The following is a 24180-nucleotide window of genomic DNA, read 5'->3' as shown; positions in this document are numbered from 1 at the left end:
TTTGAAGATTTAAAAATATATTGTGCTTTATGTTGAAATAACAATTGACATAATTTTGAGAGTATTTGCCAACGTAAAATTTTAGCTTATGTGTACTGAGTCATTTTAAAGTAAGTATGTTCAAATGGTAATTTTCACTATTCTTCTTTTATGCCTTTCTATATCAAAATCAGTCTTCAATGCAGAAGTTACAATGAACATTTAATGAGTGAAATAGTGAATTACTGATGGAACGTAATGATCTGAGACTACTTATCTGATCACAATTGAATAAGGAGCTCATTAAAAACTAAACAATTACATTATACCTTGGTTTGCAGAATGTAATCAAACTAGAAATTTCTTTCCTAACATTGAATGATTCGTTCTGACTCGAAATACAAACAAATGCCTGATTTTCCAAAATTTGCGTCCTCCCAGTTTGGCAGCATTCTACTCTGGCAAAAGTATGGTTTGTTTAAAAAATAAAAAAAATAAAAGTGCAATAAGATAACTTCCTCAGATAGATTTACTTCTTTTCTGTTTGCTCTAGACATACACACTTGCTACAAGCACTATGGGGAAGAGAGGATAATGATATCACACATTATTAAAGCTGTTTTACAAATCTTACTGCAATTGTAAAATCATGTTTTCAATGTTCTTATGTCTTTGCCATACTTCACCCGTTTATACTGGCATTCTTCATATTTGGTGTTCTCAATCTCATGTCTTTACAGGAAATTTCAGACAAACTGCTTAAGCTTTTTATAAAGGTGAAAAATTAGAATAGGATAAAATATATTAAACTGCAATGTTAAAAAGAAAGAATAGCACCTTGGAAGTACTTTGGAGTGAAGGCTGACAAGGAGATGGATTTTCTGACAGGTACACAGTTTTGCAACAATCCACAAATACGTGGTCCAAAACCCCCCAATTCTTTGAATAAACCTGTCTCATTCAGCATTGCTAAACTAAATAGGATTCAGCAACAATGGGGGCTGAAGAAGAAATTTAGCTGAGACAGGAGTGTTTTGGAAGTAGCACAAAGGAAACTGTGGTGGCAGAAAGGGAGATTTGCGAGTCCCTGGTCATGCTCTGCTCTGAAGCCTGGAATGGAGAATTCAAATCCTTGGCAAAAGATCTCATCTAGGACTAGTCCACGCAGAGGATGACAAACCACTTTGCTATCATGTTGTCTTTTAACCAAATGACAGAAATCTTCATAGTGGATTACAAACGTTATGAAGAAACATACGGACAGAAACTACATAATTTGACATAGTCCTAATGCTTTTTCCAGTTTTGTGCTTTTATTTTAACTTAACATAAGGACCCACAGAAGCTATTACTGAGCGTAGACACAAAGTACTGAAAAGTTAAGAAGAGTCACGCTTAAGAATATACATTCAGTTTCAGATCAGACCTCGAATATGAAGTTTAATAATAAAGACTTCCACCTGTTTTGACCACGGTATGGACACAAATAAGGACACACATCCCGTTTACTCCATATTATTTGACACTGTTCTAAAAAAAAAAATGTTTATTAGACTTCCTACTCTTGGTCACTATAGAAGCATGAAATAACAAAGGACCAAATTACACAATTTAACCATTGGTTTGGCAGCTGCTTTCTGTTCTGTGATACAGATATTTTCGAGAGTGTTGTGAGAGAAACAATAAAGCGCATTTTGAATGGATAGGCAACATTGATGTGAATAAATACTTTATTCCTAAAGAAATCAGTCCCAACAATTACCTCTCAATCAATGGAAAGTGCTAATTCTTCAGCAAGGTTCTCTGATGGATACTGTAGAACCAGAACCTAAAGTCAAAAGTAAAAGGAAAACCAGAGAAACGGGAGGGATTTGTTGGGATGTGGAGGTGGTTCCCCTCTCCTGTTCTTTTTGTGTTGGTTGTTTTTTTGCCTTTTTTTTTTGGTTGCTTGTCCTTTGTTTGTGTGTGTGTGTGGTTTTTTTTTTTTTCCTTCTCTTCTTGAAATTGGGTTCAAAAGGGACAACTCTTTCATTTCAGGCTCATGTAAATGCATTTGTCTTCAAATAGCAACCCTCCATCAGAAGAAAAGTTACACGATTTTTTCGTCAATAACTATCAGCACTATTAGCTCGTCTGTAAATTCAGCAGGAACATTCCTACTTCACAACCCATTTTATTCATTTCATGAGACAGAAACATTTTGCTTGAGCAAAAAGAAAAAACAATTTGTAATATCTAGAATAACATATAAAGTTACCAATATCAGATATTTGGTTCATAAAAGATACAGCAAAGCCAAAGGCCACATTCCAACTCCAAACCAAAACCACACGTTATCATTCTGAAAACGAATATTGTTCTGCATAACTGGATTAAGAGAAAATTATCTCAGCAGTGTTGACACTGAACCTTGTCATGTCTACAGCTAGAGATGGTTCCTGAAAATCAAAATAAACAAATAGGATACACAAATACCATTTACTTACTAAGTGTTTGGGAAACAGGACAGAAGTATTGATTGTTGAAACCCTGTTTTTAGCAACTTGGGGAGGGTGTGGTTCAGGACAGCCTGGAGGGGAATTAAATTTGCAATCTTCTCTGAGGAAGATTAGAGGAGAATCAGATGAGAATTAGAGACTGAAGCTCAAGTTATTATTTTGCCAAACATTTCTGGTGTTGCTTCAATCAAAACACTCAGAGCTGGACTCAAAACCACCAGATGAAAGCAAAGGAAACAAGCATTGAAGTGCCCGTAAATGTCCTGTTAGGCATTATTTGTGGTTTTAGGTGTCTAAAGCTGGCCTCTGCTGCCTCCCCACTTCATGTTTGCGTGTAAAATACAGCGACTAGGAGCACTTCCAATGCTGGCACGTGCACAGGGATAATATAATACAGTAATAAGTAAATAATAAGGTAATACACACAGTGTTTGAAGAACTATATGGGCGTGAGCTACAAATTTCCCTTAGACAAGGTGTTTTTTTTGTTTTTTTGTTTTTTTCCCTAAGAACTTGTGATTCATTAAGGAGCTCTGTGGGGCTGTAAGATCTTGATGGTCCTGCAACAGCACGTTAAATATCCCATGGTGGCCTGTTCTAACATATTTCTCAGTGGTTTGTGTTAAAACCTTTTTCAGGATAATGCATTTGTGCACTTTGTGGTGCCTTTTCATTATCATGCAATACCTCTTCCTTTCGCCCATCACAACAAAACAGACAGTTAACAAGGAGAAAGGGAAAGCTAAAGTGTTGCCTTACGTTTCCACATCACATAGCCCCTTGAGAACTCCAGCTAGCCATGCAGAGGGCTGAACTGTGCCCACCCAGCACGCACAAGTGAGCTGCCCTCCCAAGCAGGTCTTTGCAGCACCAGCCACCTGTGGTTGCTCTTGCAGAAATGCTCACAGCTTCTCCCAGCACCTCTGTCGTGACTCCTACTCCTATTACTGCTCCCCTCTTTAGTTCATATTCTGTAAGACAGGCGATTCAGCAAATTCAATAAATCTTTATGTGATAGGCCTCTATTTAATTAAATTCGCTAATGTGGTCCAAAAAGACAAAATACCACAGTTTGAGAATCATGTTCCTTTTTGAACCACAAACCTGTTTCTACTGTTTATAAACAACAGCTTGCACAGTGCCTTTCCTTTGGGACAAGGGAGAGGATTGCATGCATTTTCCAGCACTTCCTATGGATCAAAATCAAATCAAAAATCTATAGCTGATACAGGACAGCAGGCAGTTAACATAAAGACTGAAACAACCTGTGATTCTTTGGCTAATTTCAGAGTTTATGGCACCAGAGATGAATGAGAAGTGTTGCCCAGCAGAATGCGAAGCAATGCTCACACAAGACATGCAATACAGCACAAGCACTCATCACACAAGAGTTCCAAATCTCACCATATGCTCAGTGCAAAATTTGCATCACATAAACAAGCCTAGCACAAGCTAACCTCCTGCCCTCATCATTGTAATAAAATATTTACTGAATCCAAGTACAGTTAGAAAGAAATCTCTGCTGAATTTTAGGAACTGTTAGTGCAGCAATATAAAGGCTATTTTTGCATGGCTTCTAGTGAGACTGCAATGAGAAAGAATAGAGCAACAGCTCTCCAATATATCTGCATGAAGTGATCGGTATTTTTCCATTATAATATAATGAAGTCTAAAGTCAATTAATATTCAATAATAATAGGGAAATTTAAAAATTGATCTGTCAACTAATAAGCGCTAGTATCATCGTAACTTCATAATCTTCACTGATGTAATTAAATTATCTGAAACAATTTGAAGTAAATGTTTAACTATCTTTCTCTACTCTACAGAATTTTCACGTAACCCCCAAATAAACATTCTTGTGACAATACCAGTGATTAAGTTCCCACGGTTCTGGATGAAAAACAAGTCATTTCAGGTCCATGCTCCCAAAAACGTGGAGTCATCCAACCATACCTGTATCTTCCGGCATTCCCGCATTAATCCAGCTCTACTGGGACATGGACGTGGGAAATGCCCCCACGCGTTCCCGAGTCCTGCTCGTGGCGAGGAGCTGCCGGCGGTGGGACGAGCGGGCGTTGCGGCAGTGCGCTGTCACGAGAGCAGCTCCGGCACAACTGCGGCCAGGGCTCAGATGACTCCTGCAGCACCCACGCACAGGCGGGAGGCGAGCCAAAACCTCGCCGGCGTGTAAAAATAGCGCCCTGCAGAAGGCTCAATGTTCACACGTCCGCAGGGCGTCCAGCGGTGGGCCACCGCTGGCAGGGACACAGAGGGACCGGTGATGCCACCTCCTATAGGCACTGCAGGGCAGCACCAGAAAAAAAAGGCTTGAAGAAGGAAAACCTTCTAACTGGCTGGACAAAAATTAAAAATACGGGCAGCTGACAAATTAAACATATGGTATTTAGCACAAGTGAAGAAACCCCTCTAGCCACCCCCTCAATACAGGCTGTCCCGCTCCCCGTCCCTGTGCACAGGAAGGCACAGCACTGATTTCAGAAGGAGATGCTCAGAGCTCACTTCTCTCCAAAAAGCAGTCACAGAGATAACTGGCAGCCCAAAATCTCTCCCCTGATTGCTCATATGGAGCTGGACTGTGCATCACTGGAGTAACAGTGATGTGCTGAGCTATTTAAAGCAATACTTTCTTACCCAGTTATCATGTGAATACGTTACAATCTGTAGCTCTTGCTTTGGACGAACTTTGTGTGAAGGCAGTAAGGTGGCCTGTATATTCAAAAGGGGACTGATGGCAGGGAGAACAACCTGGCTAAACCTGAGCTAAAGTGCTGGGACAGGAATAGGACTGCATCTGCCTTTTACATGAAGATTTTATTTTTTCCTGCAGTCTCTGAAGCCACCAAAATACTTTCCCCTCTTCCCCTGTTCACCATCCTCTATCCTGTCATTGCCTGCTTGGTTACAAAGCTGCCAAGAAACAGTTTCTTTTCTCTTTCAACAAACAGAAACTGATCAGGGGTGTAAATGTGAAAACATCCCCTCAGCTCCGATGCTGCTGAGGGAGGGCTGGGAAAACAACACATACTATGCAGCACTGTGTGCAAGAGCCACAGTTCACTGTGCTATGCAGGTTGAAGAATATTTTGCACCAAAATATATTAAAATCTATTGAACTGATCCTAGCTGCACGTACGTTTAAAGGTGATTCTCCTCCAACATCTAAAGATGATGCTGAATCTTTTCATAGAAAGTTCAAAATCTTCCGATTTCCATTAAAAAAAAAAGCTATCTTTTCAAGCTTATTTGTGCAGAATAAAGTGGAAATTTAAAGAAGGCTCAGTGAAGCTCTTATGAACTTCTCTAAGTTCTTACTAGCTCACTATGGATGAATTGTTATAAACACTACATAGAAAGAGGTAGGTGGAGGCTATTTTATTTTTTTTTTCAAAACAAAAGCATCCATGCTTCATAAGCATCGAGATACAATTATGATCAAGTTTCAAAATACTTCATGATGATAAGCCAGAATCAGCTGATGGTTTTTAGATCTTACAGACCTGACTATCAACTAAAGCAGAAATTAGTAGTAACTCCACCACTTAGTAGTAACTCCACCACTTTTGCAGAATGTTGCCCTTTAGTTTATTACTTACACAAAATGTTTTTACATTTCACAACAGATATGAAATAAAACATTGTTTTGTTTGTCGAGTACTGACTATGGGGAATGGAAGAAGCTTGTCTATAAGGACGATTGAGGAGCTCGGACTTCAGAGATCCCTGTGGTGTCGCTGGGCCATGCCTGACACGGTCCATAACTTCACAGAGCCCCTGGCAGACACAGCCTGGGACTCAGACAGCAAGCCTCAAGATCTCAGCTCCTGAGCCCAAATTCTGCACACTGAAACCATAATCTCACGTGCACCACAAGCTGCAGACATGAGGTGTGATATCTGAAATCAAGTAAGTTTAAAGCCATGAATTCACTTTTAACAGTATTATATATGCCCTATCTTACAGGAGCTGACTTCTGGCATTAAAACCTTATGACAGTACTTTATTTTGTTCAATACTTTTGTGCTGTCTGTGCTTGGCCAGATCCTTCCCCGCAGTCTTTTGGATCCCCACCAGACGTCCTGGCTGAGCACTCCAGACACTGTCAGGATTTGGCCTCTGTAGTTTTTCCCAGAGGCTGCTTCAGCTTGGCAGAGAGGCAGAAAGCACTTTGCTAAATAGCACCACTCAGAAGAAAGGTAAATTAATAGGCAGGAAATGTGAAAGAGCTTTCCCTCTAATACAGCCTTTCCTTCCACTTTCCAGACCTTTTGCTTTTCAAGGCTAAATGCTATATCATCTACATTTTGACAATCATAACACAGGCGAATACTGTAGTAATTTGTATTTACAATTCCGCTTGTAAGCTTTGAGCCTCCCCTATGGTCTCACAACTTGGCTACAGCAGAAGAAAACTCATACATGAATAACTGAAATGTTTTTGATAGCATTACAGTGAAACTCCAGCACTTGGCTTAAAAGGCACAAACTAGCAGACTATTGCCCCTCATTCATGTGCTTTACTGACAAGGGGAGGCAATGGCAAGAGATAACAGTGATGGCAGCACAAGCAGGACAGCTCGTATACCAACCGCTGACACTCCTGCTGCAAACGAGACATAAAACATTACAGGTTTAAACTGATTTCTCAGCTCAACACAAGTCAAACACCTGTAACTCCTCCATTGTAAAGGCAGTAACAATACACCACCCTTGGTACAGAAAAAGAAGAGGCCCTTGGCTCCTCCTGAAACTTCACGTTCTGGTAGCCACAGCACTGCCCTCGCTGCATCCCCCACCATCTTTCTGCTTTGGGTTTTGTTTAACCAAGGTTACATCACTGAGGTCAATGCCTCTGCTGATGGCAGCCAGACAGCTTAGCAACAAATTCAGGCCACGCTGAAATGGATTAGCAGGCTGAAAACTCTCTAGAGCTGATGGTGCCATTGGTTATAAATGGCTTTTTTTTTTTAAAGATTTCAGATCTGTTCCTGATTAATTCACTTTTTTTCTATACTCACTTCACTCTTCTCACTAAAAGCGAGCAGCAAGTATGGAGAGAGTATACAATCTAACACTGTTCCCATTCTCCCATGATCAGAGCACTCTTCTAGACCCATCTTGAGCTTTTTTTTTTTTTCCATAGCCTGTTTTAGAAAATGTTTAGAAAAAATATTTACTTTACAAAATAAAAATATTTATTTTACTAAATATGGAAAAATGCAGTTGTTCTTCACTACAAAAAAATGAGCTATTATCTAATTGAGAATTTAAAGAAAAAAATCAGAGCTAACCTAACACCTGAGATTCAGGGACTTTGCAATATACTACATACATGTGCCTGCTTGCACACAGCAATTCCCATGCTGCTTGAGGTCTGAACGTCCCTGAACTATATGACTTTAACAGCGCATGGAAATTACAGAGCTCACTCTCGCTAGATATTAAAAAGAATTACTTTTTATACACAAGCTGTAATTGATGAATTTTACTTCGAGTACACTGGAAAATACAAGAAATATTTCACAGATTGTTCACAGCATGCTTTAAGTTATCTTTCCTCCTAGGTCACAAAAACTGGCTGCAGTGCTACCCAGCATAGTGTTTATTTGGATTTTCCATTGAGGATAGAATGATCGCAAACAAACATACAAGCAAGCAATAGGAGTACATCCCTGTATGTAAGTACAGAGATTTTGGCAATGCTTGATCACTAGGACAAAAATAATGAAACATATTTCCTTTTAATTATCATCATCTGTTAGTTGAAGTAATCTGTAGTGGTTGTGTTCAAAGTTGGCACTACTGCTGAATGATCCTTGCCCTCAAGCACTTATGATCTAAACAAAGACGACAAACATATGGTGGAAGTGAAAACAAACAACAAAAGGGTAAAGGTTTAACAAGATAAAGTAGGATAAATGGTGCATCTACAACGAAACCCATGTCCTCCGACTTTCTGCCCATCCTTTCTTGTTGCTACCAAGCACAGCTCCCATTCCTGCTGGAAATGGACTTGCAGCACCACCCAACTGCATCCATTGGGACCAGACATACCCTGCCAAATCTGTCCTGTGCAGAAGTAGCCCAAATTCTAACTTCTCTTCTGACTATCAAACACTTCCATCCTCAAGCAAGAGAAAACATCTGCACAGCAATGAAACATACATGGATGTCTCTAACTGAAACACACACACAAGCAAGTCTGAGAAAAAGAGCAATTTGTGGTTTCTTGTAGTGCAAGGCATTGAATTATAAGATGCTGAACATGCTGCATATTTATAAAGCAGAAAAACTTCAAATGTGAGATGAGGCAGAGAATTCACTCTGAGCTTTGCATATAGAATAGCACGTAGCTGTGCTCGCTCCGGAGGTAACTGGGTCATGAGTCCCTTCCTGCTCCCTGCTATCTCTTGGGAATAAAGAGCTTTCTTCAGCCCTGAAACTGGTGATGACAGCCCTTGTCTGCTGGCCAGCCCATCGGATGAATGAAACCGCAGCTTCTCCCACTACCAGCTTCTTTCTCACATGGGTCCCTCTACAGCAGACCTAGATCAGACTCAAGGACGTGCTGTCCCCTTTTACTGTCCCAACTACAACACAAGCACCAGCCTCCAGATTTATCTGGAAAAAACGTACTAATACACACAAAATGGTGCACAGAGGTCAAATATACAGCCTGCAATGCCTTTAGCCAAGCTTTCGTAATAGCAAAAATACTATACAAAGAGGTGCAAGAAGATTCTTAAGAGAACTGGGGAAAAAAAAAATCCCTGTCTCATAATGAGGTCACGGCGTGCCAGCACATCCAGAAAGTGGTTTGCTAAGTGACACAGGTCAGAGGGTAAATGGATATGCTCTGGTTAGCAGCAAAGTGACAGTGAAAGCCGCAGAGATGCCACCATGTACCTCACATCTTACAAATATGTTAGTAATAGAAGAAGAAATAATACAATATTGTTTAGTATGTTACATTTGCGATGTACTGTTACGAGGCTGCGCTTGGAAGATACAAAATATATGTGCAAGGGTAACATGAGAATGCACCAATTCATGATGAGGAGTAAGGAGGATTAAAAGAATGCTCAATTTGCAAGACATCTAGATAACTGGGGCTTCTTGGACTCTGGGAACTGGGTCAAACCAACCTTGCGGTTTGGACTGAGACCAAGGGCTCAGAGAGCATGCGTGAAAAGGAAAGGTTAAAAAGTTCAACTCTGATGAAGACATCTTACTTCATCCCGACGACCACCCGGACGACCACCAGAGAGTGATACGCAAGCGCAGAAGGACTGATAAGATAATTAGCATACGAAGCGAGGCTAGGTGGAGCTAGGAAATGAATATGCATAGATGAGTTGTGAAACCTAATGCATATGTAGTATCTTAGCAGATAAAAGAGAACTAAGAAAACAAATCGGACGAAGTTAGATTTGGGCAGGCATGCCCCTAACTTCCGGCGCCTAATAAAGCACCTTCATATAATCACTTTGTGGATTATGTGTCTTCATGAACGCTAACATTTTGGCGACCCAGATGGGACCTCGTGGGCACTGCTGAGGCGGCTCGCGAACTGATCACGCTCCAGCCGGCACCGAGGAGTTTCTCGGGGAGCCATCGGCCGCGACCGACCCCCGCTGCTCACAACGTACCTCTGAAAGGGTAAGAAAAAGGTGCTTTCTGGTAATCGGTACCGATCTGGTCTGGGAGCCTGCCGGTCAGACGCGGCGAAAGCCACGCACGGTTGGGCTAGGGAATTCCCGTGGTAAGCCTAGGCGCCGTCCGTCAGACAGTCGCGAAAGCGCTGCAGGTTCGGCATCAGTGGTCTGGTTTTGCTGCAGGCTCAGCATCTGGTTCGGTTCGGTAAAAGCTATAGCTGATAATGGAAAAACTTAAAAGTATTCTGGGCGGTAATGCTTCGGTACCGCGATCCTCCCCTTTGGGCTGTTTACTAGCACACTGGAAGGAGGGGTGTTTCGGGCAGGAGTTACGAAAGGGTAAGCTGGTTGATTACTGTAATGTTTGGTGGCCGCAGTATGAACTAGAAGATCAAGAAAGTTGGCCAGAAAACGGAACCTTACAGTACAATACTATCTTACAATGAATGTTATTTTGTGAGCGAGAGTGCAAGGGGCCCCTCTGTGTGATTGCGTGATTGTGTTGTGAGTGAGACGCAGCATCGCTGCGAAGCGAGTGCGGAGTTCCGATCCGCGGTTCCGTATTCTCCGCGAGGGGAGCGGCCGGAGACGAACGAAGCGCATGACAGACCGAAAAGAAGTGCTGCTTTATCCAAATGTTGATTGGTGGTGCCCAATACACGGGCCCGGCGGTGCATCTTGCAATCCTATTTCGTTCTTAAATGTTTTGAGTGTGACAAGGAGGAAGGTGGGAGCATTATCTAAGTAACAGTTTAAAAGTTTCGGTATATTTGCGGTGGTGTTTGGTCGGTTTCCCAAGTATCGGGGGAAGGGGGCTGACTGATTATCAAAGCGGTAGAATGGAGAGCCACTTCTTTGGTGGTTCGGGCCTGAGCCCTGAGAATTTGGTAAGAAGGGGGAGAGCGAATTTATTTAGGCCTCAATACCTTTTAAACCCCCGTCTTGATGGATACACAGGAGTGATTCCTTGTTTTGTGTAGGCTTACTAACAAAGTGCATGAGAAAAATTAGCATTCGGCTTGAAATTCGGCCTTGTTGAAATGTAAATTTTGTGGAAAAGGTGGTATTGTTTGTCTAGAAGACGGAAGGCTGAGTGCTTCAGGTGTTTTTCCGAAGTCCTGTGGATTTACGATTGGAACGGGGCTCATTAATAATCTGAAATAGTGAAGTTTGTATGTGGAGTTTAATCCCAGAGAATTGGGACATTTGAGAAGACTAGGAAAACACAGTAAAAACCTGCAATAAAAAGGTTTGCGTGGAAACTGAAACAAGGGACAGTAATTAATATAAATAAATAAAAGGGAATGGGAAATCAAGGAAATGGGTAATATCCAAAACAAAGACGTTTTAAAGAAAGCCTCCTTGGGTGTATATTGGCACATTGCAAGGATATTGTCGGAAGGGGGAGTGGGGGGGGGCGCGGAAAGCAAGAGGATTTCCACTAAGTATTGCAATCAATTGTGGCCAATATATAAACTAAATGGCCGCTTTATGGATCAATCGACTATAACAGTGTCTTGCAATTAATGTTGTTTTTGAGGAGAGAAGGAAAATAGGATGAAATGTTGTATACTGATATGTTGTTTCAGCATCTTGGAGGGAAAAGGTATGGAATTAAGTTGGCCCCTGACTGAGCCTTTGGTGTTGGCATTAGAAAAGTACAGGCTGGCGGAAGATAAAGGAAGTGTTAAAAGGGTTGTTGAAGGTGTTAAAGGCTGTGTGGCATGTAGTATTTAACAGAGCTGTTTGAAGTTGAATGAGCAGGGAAAGAGGATGTAGGAATGTTAATAGTTCTGCCTCAACCCGAGGCTGAGATCTCAAAATCGCGGTGTGAGCCCTCTGGGGCAGAGGGACCATGATGGGTCCGGGAGAGTTGTCATGGAAACAGAAAAGCAGCTAACTCTTAAAACAACCTGAGTTCCTGTGTGAGCTCAGATTGCCAATGGGACCGCTCAGGGAACTTTCAACCATTGCATTCCCCTGACCGACCCCTTCCCCCCCCCCCCCCGAGACCCTTACCACCCCGGAAATTATGTAAATACCAAAATCTGGTTAAATTGGGAATTGAGAATCTGTTCCAACAAGGTCCAAAAGAAAACCCTATGGAATTTTTGAATTTTTGGACCAACTTTGAAATGCAATGGAAAAAAAAAAAAAAAAAAAAAAAGACAGAAAATTTGGACCTGGCTTCAGAAAACAAACAGAGGCAATTGGCTAGCCTCTTTCTAGGGCAATCAGCCCCTGATATCAGAAAGAATTTGTCTTAGGCTGCAGAATAAACTTACAACAGTCAGAAATGACGGGGACCTGGGACATCTACCCTAGCAGGTCCACTAGTTGAAATAAAGCTAGGAAACGAAGAGAGAGGCTTGAATTTTTTGTTGTTGTTGGTTACAGGAGCTTCTTTCTCTGTGTTAATTAGGCTGTAAATGTAATAGGAGCAACATATTCAGTGTTAAATAGTTTAAAAGGACGATTGGGAACTAAGACAACTACAATAATTGGAGCCACAGGGAAGGAGGAGGAACGGCCATTCTTACAACCCCTTGATTTGCGTTTTGGGGGTAAGGAACTAACCCATGAATTTTTGTATGTACCAGAATGCCCGATTCCACTCTTGGGACGGGATCTATTAGCTAAATTAGATGCAACAATAACCTTTGAGGATGGAGAATTAATAATGAAGGTACCTGAGTCCAAAGTAGGACAAATTCTAATGATCAAAGATAAACCCTTTGTTAATATTCCAAGAAAAGTAGAAAATGCAGTTATACCAACAGTATGGGAAACAGATATACCAGGGAAGTTGAAACTGGTACAACCGGTAAAGGTGGAATTAAAGGAAGGAGCCAAACCTGTTCGAATCAAACAATATCCACTTAAGATAGAAGCTAGGCAGGGGACAGTGAAAATTATTGACAAATTTCTCAAACATCAGATTCTGGAAGAATGTAAATCAGAATACAATACTCCAATTTTTCCAGTAAGGAAGCCGAATGGTGAGTATAGATTGGTACAAGATCTTAGAGCAATAAATGAAATAACAAAGGACATTCACCCGGTAGTGGCTAATCCTTACACATTGTTAACATCTGTGAGAGAGATATATAAATGGTTTACTGTGATAGATTTAAAGGATGCCTTCTTTTGCATACCTCTTGATAAAGATAGTAGAAAATTATTTGCCTTCAGATGGGAAAACATATTGAAGTTTTTGTACCACATATGGTAACAACTGTTTTAGAACAAAAGGGGGGCCACTGGTTATCACCCAGCCGAATGATGAAATATCAGGCAATACTAACTGAACAAGATGATGTAACCTTGAAAACAACTAACCTGTTAAATTCAGCAGTATTTCTAGGAACTGTTCCAGAAGAAGGACCGTTGGAACACAATTGTGTGGAAATAATTGAACATACCCATGCGAGCCGCGAGGATTTGAAGGATGTACCCCTTGAAAGGTATGACTGGGAACTTTTTACTGATGGTAGTAGTTTTGTGGAGAATGGAACACGATATGCAGGGTATGCAGTAACAACCCTGAAGACAGTAATCGAAGCAAAACCTTTACCACCTGAAACATTAACACAGCGAGCGGAACTGATAGCCCTACCTCGAGCACTGGAACTGAGTGAAGGAAAGATGGTAAATATTTGGACAGATTCAAAGTATGCTTTTGGAGTAGTCCATGTTCATGGAGCATTATGGAAAGAAAGAGGGCTGTTGTCCTCACAAGGAGCCAATATAAGATATCAAGAGGAGGTGTTAAATTTGATAAATGCGGTGCAAAAACCAAAACAAGTGGCTATTATGCACTGTAAAGCTCATCAAGGAGGAACCTTGAAAATATCAGAAGGGAATCGGCTGGCAGATCGAGCAGCTCGACAAATTGCTCAGGAGGTGTGGAATGTAATGGCTTTGGTACCACTCAAGGTAGGCCCCACTTGTCTTAATCTTCCCAAGGAACCAAGATATTCACCAGAGGATGAGAAATTAGCACATCTCCTAAAGGCCCGAAAGAACTCTGATGGACGCTATGTAACTGCTATGGGCCAGGTAGTAATACCCCCCTTGGTGATGCGAGAAATACTTCAGACAAGACATAATGAGTGTCACTGGGGTGCAGAGGCAATGGTAACATTTTAAAACGTAGCATTATCTCTACACATATGTTAACAATGGCAAAATCAGTAATGTCAAAGTGTGAGATTTGTCTGAAAAATAATCCAGTAGCAAGAAAACATACTGAAATGGGAAGAGTTAGAGTAGGAATAGAACCAGGAGATTACTGGCAAGTTGATTTTGTAGAATTACCTAGGACTAGGGGATGTAGGTATTTGTTAGTAGGGGTTGACACCTTTTTCAGATGGCCAGAAGCCCTTCCCTGTCGCACCAATCAAGCTAAAGAGACAGTAAAATGGTTATATAGCGGAAAACCATTCCGAGGTTTGGGGTACCATTAGGAATATCCTCGGATAGGGGGCCGCACTTTGTTTCATCTGTGGTTAAAGACGTAAGTCGGCTATTAGGAATTTCTTGGAATTTACATACCGCATGGAGACCCCAATCTAGTGGACAGGTAGAAAGGATGAACCAAACTCTAAAGGGACAGATCAGTAAAATCTGCCAGGAAGCCAAAATACAATGGCCACAAGCTTTGCCTATAGCTTTACTGAGAATAAGGATAAAGCCAAGGAGTGGAATGTCAGTAAGCCCATACGAGATTACGTATGGAAAGCCTTATGAATCCCCAGAACCAAATCCTAATATGCATATAACAGGGAGCCAGGATGTTTATAATTATATATTGTCTCTTGGTAAAACTTTAGCTCAACTTCGAAGTGTTCTGGTGTGGAACCGACCGTTGGCACTGGAAAATCCTGTCCACGACATTCAGCCAGGTGACCAAGTGTACATTAAAAACTGGAATGAAGAACCCCTGAGAGAACGGTGGGCCGGACCTTATCAAGTATTATTGACTAGTTTTAAAGGTAGAAGGGGTGGATGCTTGGATTCATTATACTCGGGTGAAAAAGGTTCCCGAATTTTGGTCAGTGCGAGCAATCGGAGATATAAAACTACAGATGAAGCGCGTATAACCATACAATGTTGGGGTTCTTAACAACAGTAACGATAACAGTAATTGTTTTGTGTAAATACCTTGTAATTGAGTTCCTAGAAATACCAGAAAAATATAAGAAAGAGGAAATATTCAAAGGAGAAAATGTTACTTTGGAATGTGGAATGCACAACGATAAACCAATAACAATTAGCTCTCTACAGGTGGTCTGGGAAAAAATAAGTGACTCCGGACAGAGCCAGGAAATATACGTAGACACAACCAGGGACAATACAGGATTGAAGGCTGGATGGAAGGGGAAGGCATACGTAAGTAAAACCATAGAATTGGGCCAACAACTGAGAGGAGCTACCACCTGAACCCTGTTTAGTGTTACTAAAGTCAACAAAGGAAACTACCGGTGCATGGTAACACATGAAAATAGCACAGATTACGGGATAAGAGAAATATTGGTATATCCGAAATTGGATAAAGGAATATTGGTAGCCCACGGAAAAGGATCTAGAAGAAAAAGAGAGGGCCAGGTACCATGGACACAAGTGGTACAGATCCCACACAGGCAACCATCAGAGAATTTACTGGTAGGATTGATTAAAGATTTTGCCATAATGAAAGGAACTGATAGAATTACTGCTTGTTTGCCCATTCCAAAAGCAACAGGGGACCCGCTTGAGTGGGGTATAACCACCTGCCACTGCCCCAAGTAAAAGGAAATGAAACAATTCAATGTAAAGAAGTGAAAGTTCTAGAGAGGATAAATGTTACACAATACTATAGGAAACTGAGCCCCCCAACATCAAGGTCTGAATGTGAAAAGAAGAAGAACTACCATTTCATAATGATAGGCAGATTTAAGAATGTGGGACAGTGTTATTACGATGAACTACGTGTAGTAGAAGGAGTTAGAGAAAAGATTGTTTGGGAATGTCAAGAGAAAAATAAGCCAAAAGGAATGAAAGGGTGGGATAGTGATTGGACAGTAAGTTTATTGCAGAAATTCCAGTATGGAGGGAATACATCATGGTGTATTAAATGGCAGGGAAAGCAGAATGGAACTGATCAGTTTTATACAGTAAGCCGGGTTGACAGTAGTGGTAGACAAGAGTCAACAAAGGTAGCTTGGTGGACTTGTGAGAAGAAATATAGTTGCGACAGTAATAATGAAGATATCAAGCACTTACTTCCGGTATTGATAGCTCTTAGGGCAGGATGTGCTTGCCGAGGAATTAAGTACAATTCGGAAAGAAATAGCCAGGCTAGTCAAGTCGCAGTGGATTGTAGCTATAGTACCATACAAAGTCCAGGACAATTTGTATGGGCAGCCAGTAATGGAACTTGGACTACACACCCGCCGATAGATGGGGAAGTAAAAGAAATAACTCTAGGACTCCCTCCCCACACTGCGTCCAATATGGAAAAAGTCTCCTTTTAAGGGAAAGTTGGAAACCCTACAAATTAGTAGGGCAAAAAGAAGTTTAGAAGAAGGGGCAGATGAAGATACATGGCATGAACCCTCGGATGGAGTAAAATTCAGTTGGGCGTTAGAATCTCTATTTGCACAGGTAGCTACTTATCGAAATAGGGAAATGATTTATAAACTTACAGGACAAGTGAGTAGGCACGAGAGCCACGAAAGAAGGCTTTAGAGACCTTAATATCCAACTACAATCTACAACTAAAATGGTGCTACAAAATCGATTGGCATTAGATACACTGTTATTAAAGGAACATGGAGTATGTGGATTTCTAAAAGATCGTATTGATCATTGCTGCATCCACATTCCAAATGTGACTATTGATGTAGAACATGACATAGAACAACTGGCTCGAGTGGAACAAGATGCAGAACAGGAAGAGAAAGATATGACAGCAAGCTGGTTGGATAAAATTTTTAGTGGATGGAATATTAGTAATTGGGTTAAGTCCTTACTGGAGACAATAATTATATTGGTGATTGTAGGGGTACTAATTTGGTTAACATTTATAATGCTGAAAAGTCTGATTCTAAGGAAGACAACCTGGAACCGGACAGTGATGCAAACTATTGCTCGGTAAATGAACCACATCCTCAATATCCTCCACCGGCATCTAACAACTTTGGATTTCAGAGAAAGAATCTGAGGAACCCAGGAGGTGAAATGGAATGAAAACCGAATAGACAAGATCAGTTTCAGATCAAGTGAACCCAACCAGAAGAGCGAATGTAACATAAAGCAGAAGTGGTGGACTTATGAAATGTTGTGACAATCCTAATCTTTGTAATTTCCTTGATTCTTGATGTAATTTTCCGTGGTTATATTATTGGTGAGCACTGAGTGTAAAATATTTTAGTTAGTTAGTGAAAGCATTTGCCCTCCTCGAAAGGAGTGAAATGCTTTCAAAGGGGGGAAATGTTAGTAATAGAAGAAGAAATAATACAATATTGTTTAGTATGTTACATTTGCGATGTACTGTTACGAGGCTGCGCTTGGAAGATACAAAATATATGTGCAAGGGTAACATGAGAATGCACCAATTCATGATGAGGAGTAAGGAGGATTAAAAGAATGCTCAATTTGCAAGACATCTAGATAACTGGGGCTTCTTGGACTCTGGGAACTGGGTCAAACCAACCTTGCGGTTTGGACTGAGACCAAGGGCTCAGAGAGCATGCGTGAAAAGGAAAGGTTAAAAAGTTCAACTCTGATGAAGACATCTTACTTCATCCCGACGACCACCCGGACGACCACCAGAGAGTGATACGCAAGCGCAGAAGGACTGATAAGATAATTAGCATACGAAGCGAGGCTAGGTGGAGCTAGGAAATGAATATGCATAGATGAGTTGTGAAACCTAATGCATATGTAGTATCTTAGCAGATAAAAGAGAACTAAGAAAACAAATCGGACGAAGTTAGATTTGGGCAGGCATGCCCTTAACTTCCGGCGCCTAATAAAGCACCTTCATATAATCACTTTGTGGATTATGTGTCTTCATGAACGCTAACAAATAGACCTGCAGCACAGAGAATTTGCTGACCTTGCGAAACTGATAGGGATGGCCAGTGAAAACGGAGCAGATGTCAGAAAAGACAAGACGTGCTTAAGTAGAGGTCATAGGCTGACATGTGCTATTTAGAGCAGAAAAACTGCCATGTAATATGGATGAGGCAAAGAATGAACAAAAGGTATTCGTTACTAAAAGGTCAGGCACTACAAGGGACTAATGAGAGAGGATTTGAGAGAGGGAGGGAAACTTAAACCCTCTGCTGAATAGCTGGCACTAAATGAGGAACACAATCAGGAGAATGGGATGTGTTGTGTTAAGGGAAGGTATCCTGGCAGCAATAAAATGGTACCGTAACAAGAACTGTCAAGATAAAACCCAGAATCCAAGCTCGGCACTTTATGGGAGGGAAATGGCAGGAGCAGATGAGACAATAAATGGCAGTCAGCATGACCAAAATTCTCCCTAGAAGGCTTGGAAGTTAGAAGAGCTAATTTATATACCTTTAATAAAGGAGGAACTATACTACGGTGTGAATTGTGACATTTAGAGGATCGCGAACAGTGCAAGAAAGAAGACAGGCCCTGTGAAGATGCCAGGATCATTTGGGGGTATTTCTTCTGGGAGTAAATGAATGCACGGAGCAGGTTTGTAAGGATGGATTTTTCTGTGTGGGCTGATGTTACACATGCATACAAAGAAAGAAAGAGATCACTAAATATTATTTTATCATTGTTTTACACACAAAATTACCATTTAAATTGCCTGGATTTTTAATCAATGGAAATTTCCAGTGCTTAAATAGAGAATAAAATGAACTATTAACTAAGTAATTACATAGACTTAAAGGATCTTAATTGCTTTGCTCTCTTCTGGAAAGTTACACAGCCACTTCCATAATTTTGAAGTCATAAGCTACCTGTTGTACAGGATCATCAAATGATAGTATAGATTGAGTGCTCTCCACGTCCCCTGCATGTGCACCCAACTCCTAGCACTTTAAACCCACAGTGACCAAGCCAGAAAAGAATTTTCTGCCTGCTTTCCAAATCCCATCTTCCATAAAACAATGTAGCTGCAAAACAGCAGGACAGATCCAAAGCCTGCTTGAATACATTAATTTTGGTTGATGGTCACTGAGGAATTTGCCAACAGTATGGCCTGTTGTTTAGAAAGCAAAGATAAAAAAGAAGTCATCATTGGAAATCTCATGCTGCTGGACTTCACCCTGCTCCCAGTGATGCCCACCAGCGAAACTACTATTGATTCAGTTGGAAGACTTTAAACAGCATTAATTTCTCATCTCAGTTCAGCTAAGTTTTGATCTCAGCATTTTATTTTTCACTACCAGAAAGTTCAGCCTTTTCCCTATTCGCCTAAGGTTACAATGTCTCATCAGCAGCATTTGAAAGGGAATTGTCTCTGAGCTGACTTTAATACCAAGAAACAAAGCAAAAAGATTTTTTTTTCTTGGAGTACTTCATATTTACTGATATTCTTTATTGTTCACTGCCAGCATAAGTAGCTCCAAAATTAATAACTGCCTCTTTTTTAAAGAATCAATTAAAAAACCCTGGACTCTTATTACCAGTGTATCAGCATGAACCTGAGATAAATGCTCAAAACACTTTAACACTACCTGCTGATTTATCATAAGAGGAAGCTCACAGAAAGCTGTGAAACTGCAGAATATGTGTAACCTCGAGATAATGGAAAGGGCTGTTGATACGAGTGTCCTGCTGAAGGCAGCTGTTGTCAGACAGTTTCAGACCCACACAGGCTGCGGCTGATGGGCAGTAAAGGAGGGACTGGAACTGCATCTGCTCTGCAGCTCCCTGGCTGCCCCACAGTCACTTCCAGTACCTCCACTGGTTACTGAAGCCACACTCTTGCCCATCTTTAGGGTAACAAACCATAGAGAAGATGCTGTAGATCAGAACCTGCTGTTTTGTTGCTGGTTCCCACCCTCCGGTTGGTAGTACTGACCAGGCTATGGCCCTGCTCAGCATCCTCCCACCTCATTTTCACGGTGATATTTGCTCTCAGCTGTGTTGTAGAGCAGAGGAGGGGAACAAGCAAATTCCCTGGCTAGGAAATGAGCAAGTGTTTGGAACCAGGAAAAAACAGTTTAGAACAAATTTCCATGGCTCATTTCTCTTTCCATTCCCTGGTACAAACAGAGTAACAACAGCCATGCCTACTTGTTATAGCAACACCAAAAAGCCAAATAAAAATAAAATAACATAAAACCCAGTAATTTATCTTGCTAGTTAAGACACAATGAATTACCCTCAACCATTGATTACTCTATAAGGTACTCACTTTCCATTAATGTTATATGAAATGGAGTTTCTAAAAGGATTACAAACAATAATTTAAGGACCTTTCCAAAGGTTCTTTCTTTTTTATGTATTATTCTGCTGAATATAAAAATGTCTTGAATAATTAATGCTGCAATATAAAACTGAACTCCTCCTGGCTTTATTTGCTATGCTTAATTTGGCATTAAGATGGGATTAACCACTGTTTTATTGCAATCACACAGTTACTTCAAATATATAAAGGTATTCACATTACTGAAATGTTGGAGCTGAAGTCACACCACTTTAACAGGTGCAAATTAGTTAACACTGGTGAAGTTGTCACCGCCTGTGGTCACAGCATGAAACCTCCTAGATTCAGTTGCATACGCGTCAAATTATGCTTCATTCCCACCAGATATATCAACACACTGCCTCCATTTTCACATTCGGGCTACACAATTTCTGCAATCACTTGTCTTCCAAAACTGCATCCATAAGAGAAACGTGTTACATTCACACAAACACAACCCCTGAGCTTAGAGCCACTGTGCTACTTCTTGCACAGCTCTGCAACCACATTTTTACTGCCTCCAGACACTGTTTATTAGCTGCTTACAACACAGTCTTTGAGCACACGAGATCGAGTTTTTGGTTTGCTTACTTTGCAACACGCCAGCTTATACTGTTAGTGGATTCACGTAAAACCAAATATTTTGGTCAGGAGCTTTATACAAACCTGTCACGGAAAGAAGGGGAAAAAGAAACATCACCTAAAAAAAAAGTGTCTATTTGTTGGAAAGGTATTGCACAGCACTTTTCCCAGGTATGTACAGAAATGCAACTCACTGAAGGACAGATGAAAACGCAATACCAAATCCTGTGCCAGAAGAGTCCTCTGATTTTAATAGGGTTGAAACCTGGACAAATTATGTTCCCCATGACAGAGGAACAACAGCAAGATGTATGCTGTGTGCGGGCAGGAGATGCTGGAGCCTCTACTCCCCTTCCAGCCCCTGTGCCCAGGTTGCTCTACACAGAGGCCTCTGTTTTGAGGAGGTGCAGGAACTTGGTGCCGCGGCCTGGTCCCAGCACCGGGGCAGGGTGAGGCTGTGGGGAGCACCACCAGGTGCTGCCTGTGTCAGTGTGTCTAGAGAGAGGGAAAAGAAGGAAAAAATGCAGACCTGTGTGATGAAAAGTGGGATTCAGAAACTGATTTCTGTTCGTCAAGGGGAAAACTGTAAAATATGGTTGGAGGACAGCACTAAAGAGCACTTTTCAATTCAAAATAAAAGAAAGCAGAGGAAAACACTTTAAAGAACTCTTTAAGGAACTTTCTTAATCTAAATGTGTTTTTAGTTTCACTGTGACTGAATCTGGTAAATTCTCTCATTGCATGCAAAAAATATGAGGAACCTAAGACTACAGCCAAGGCCTGAACTTGACCAGCTGTCTTTGCAAGAGCATTAGGAAAACCTTCAGTTTCTTCTGCCTCAAGAGACCCCCTTCTTACCATCCCCAAGACAAGAATTTCTGCCAATGGGTGGCCAATGCCCCGCCACCCATCCCACAGGCCGCAGCTCCTGGCAGATGTAGGTCACACCGAGGGGAAGGAGCTGCGCATCTTCATCTGCCTGCAATTTGCTCCAATTGCCAATAATCCCACAGATTCTGGTCTTTAATGACAATATACTAAGATGACGATTACGTGGGATGCAAGTAGCTATTCCTTGACCTATAACCTGCTAAAATGAGACTCAGTCTGTCTGGCTCCCATTGCCACAGCCAACCTGTGACACTGTTGCTCAATGTGTGGCCAGCTGGTATTTTGCAGAAGCTGGATAAATGATGCTTGGCTAAGCCTGGTGGACCATGGGAGGCAGGGGAGCAGGAGGAGGCTGGCCTGCCTTTTGACTTGCAGGACTGCAAAACACAAGAGCTCTTTTTATCCTTCCCCACTGTGGACCGCATGCCAAAGGAGCATCAGGCACAATCCAGCCCTGCTCTAGTCCCCTGGTATCACACAAAAATAATGGTTTTAATAAGAGAGCAGTCCAACTTCAGTTTAATATGCTACACAGAAAAAGCAAGCGATCCATGCTACCACAGTACATTTCCAGTGTTTATTTCAAAAACAGAATATAAGCAAAGATAATTCTCCTCCCAGTCCAAACAGTCATAAAGCAAGTCATGACTCAGAGGGTAAATACCGATTCTATGGCACCCCGGTCCTCTCTATCATTTAGAGTGACAGCCCTGCTCCCACTGAATAAGATAGACAATTCTGCATTGTAATGAATGAAATAAACATTTGCGCCAGTATGACTAGTTTTTCTGCACTGCTGAACACTATCAGTATCTATATTTCAAAACCTCTGGGTTTTAAAAGCGACTCTCTAGAAACGGGCCTGAAGTTCAAAAAGTTATTTTGCTTTTCTGAGTACTTCCTTAAAGCATGGATATGAGCACAGCACTAAGTAAGCTACCTAAAAAAACATAGTCTAATAAAGTTAATCTGATCAAGCTAGAAGAAGTGAATATCAATTTCATATTCAAAGCATGATATCCAACACTGTGAAAAGACTGATGAGGTCCTCAGGGTATGAAAAATGATAGGATGTGATTGAATTATCTCAGCAATACAATTTCTTATATAAGAGCTAGGAAAAAAAAAAAGACACAGTAATGGCTAACATGTTAAATAAGCAAAGAACTAGGAGCAATTCCTTAATCCAATCCAATCCTTGCTTTTCTAATAAATTTAGCTCCAACTGTCATTGCTGCTGTGCAAAATGAGACATTTTCTGGAAGTACCTGTCTGCTCATTAACCACCTCACTCACCCCAGCCAGTGACACATAAGGTACCAAAAGCACAAATCCCTAAATTAGCCATCATGACTTGCAGAAGCCCTTAATTTGAGCTAACTTGAAGACTCAGTCATTCTAACAACATCTTTCATACTGTCAGTCACATATCAGTCCCATCGCTTTAAGCTACTCAACTAGTAATACCTTTCTGTCTCACTAAGAGTTGGAAATTCCAGTGCTATCTCAATTTCTTCCTGCACTGAGTTGAAATAGAGTTGAAAAGCATGGTCTGAATTTCAGTCTGGAAGATGGGAATGACGTGCACTTATGCCCCAAGCCATACAGCTTAATGACCCACATCATATCACAGTTTCACCACCTAACACCACACTGACAAATGAAGGCAGAGGCTTTAACGCTATGGATTGTGCCACTGATATCATAATGACAATGTTTTTAGACAGTTTTATATTTTCAAAGCACTGTAAGGAAGAGTAACATTTCAAACTGCAATTGTAGTCATTAAAGGAATGAGTTTTCAGCTTTTCACTGTGCAAAAACACAAGCTTTATACAAATAGACAAATAAGCTGAAATTTCTGTCTTCCCTTGTCTGATGGGATGGACATCATCTCACCTAACTCTAAGCATCCAAGAGTTAGGAAAGTCATTAAAAAAATAATATATATATATATATGTATATAATTACTTTAAACAAATATCATTATTTCTGGAGGCTGATAAGACCTCAGAACCAAGTTTTCAATCTATTACTTCACCAACGCACTGCACCATTTTCTTCCTTTTTGTGCTATTTTTCTCCTTCGAGTACCTCTAGATAATTATGAACT

General features: G+C 41.0%; 2 protein-coding genes and 1 long non-coding RNA gene across 19 annotated transcripts in view; 2 read left to right on the top strand and 1 right to left on the bottom strand.

The window, feature by feature from the left end:
• Positions 1-24180, bottom strand: part of ABLIM2 (actin binding LIM protein family member 2) — a 151275-nt gene that overhangs the window by 108152 nt on the left and 18943 nt on the right. The window contains exon 1 of one of the 14 annotated variants that reach the window (XM_066996546.1): positions 4434-4592. The exons of the other annotated variants lie outside the window; for them this stretch is intronic. Within the exon in view, the coding sequence (XP_066852647.1) occupies positions 4434-4449 (16 nt within the window). The 5' untranslated portion in view covers positions 4450-4592. Of the gene's footprint in view, positions 1-4433; positions 4593-24180 lie in introns of those variants that run through there. 14 annotated transcript variants of the gene reach the window in all.
• On the top strand, positions 10018-16711 carry LOC136790636 (uncharacterized). Its single transcript, XR_010830952.1, has 2 exons — positions 10018-10157; positions 14986-16711. It is a non-coding gene; the product is annotated as an uncharacterized lncRNA (long non-coding RNA).
• Positions 10157-18189, top strand: LOC136790635 (uncharacterized). 4 transcript variants are annotated; one of them, XM_066995620.1, is made up of 3 exons: positions 10157-15057; positions 15440-15544; positions 17345-18189. In XM_066995620.1, exon 1 carries the CDS (start codon positions 13346-13348, stop codon positions 14300-14302), a length of 957 nt encoding a protein of 318 aa, XP_066851721.1. In that variant the 5' UTR covers positions 10157-13345; the 3' UTR covers positions 14303-15057; positions 15440-15544; positions 17345-18189. The 4 variants fall into 4 exon arrangements, with proteins under 4 accessions (XP_066851721.1, XP_066851722.1, XP_066851720.1 ...); XM_066995621.1 differs by lacking the exon at positions 15440-15544; XM_066995619.1 differs by having other exon boundaries at positions 10157-15544.

Source organism: Anser cygnoides, chromosome 4 (assembly GCF_040182565.1).
Source record: "Anser cygnoides isolate HZ-2024a breed goose chromosome 4, Taihu_goose_T2T_genome, whole genome shotgun sequence".
NCBI classification, from domain to species: Eukaryota; Metazoa; Chordata; class Aves; order Anseriformes; family Anatidae; genus Anser; species Anser cygnoides.
The sequence above is the reverse complement of the archived record's forward strand: the minus strand, read 5'-3'. Positions and strand labels throughout refer to the sequence as shown.

Excerpts from the sequence above, each read along its gene's own strand:
- LOC136790635 (XM_066995621.1), top strand. The coding sequence starts at position 13,346 with ATGGGAAAACATATTGAAGTTTTTGTACCACATATGGTAACAACTGTT.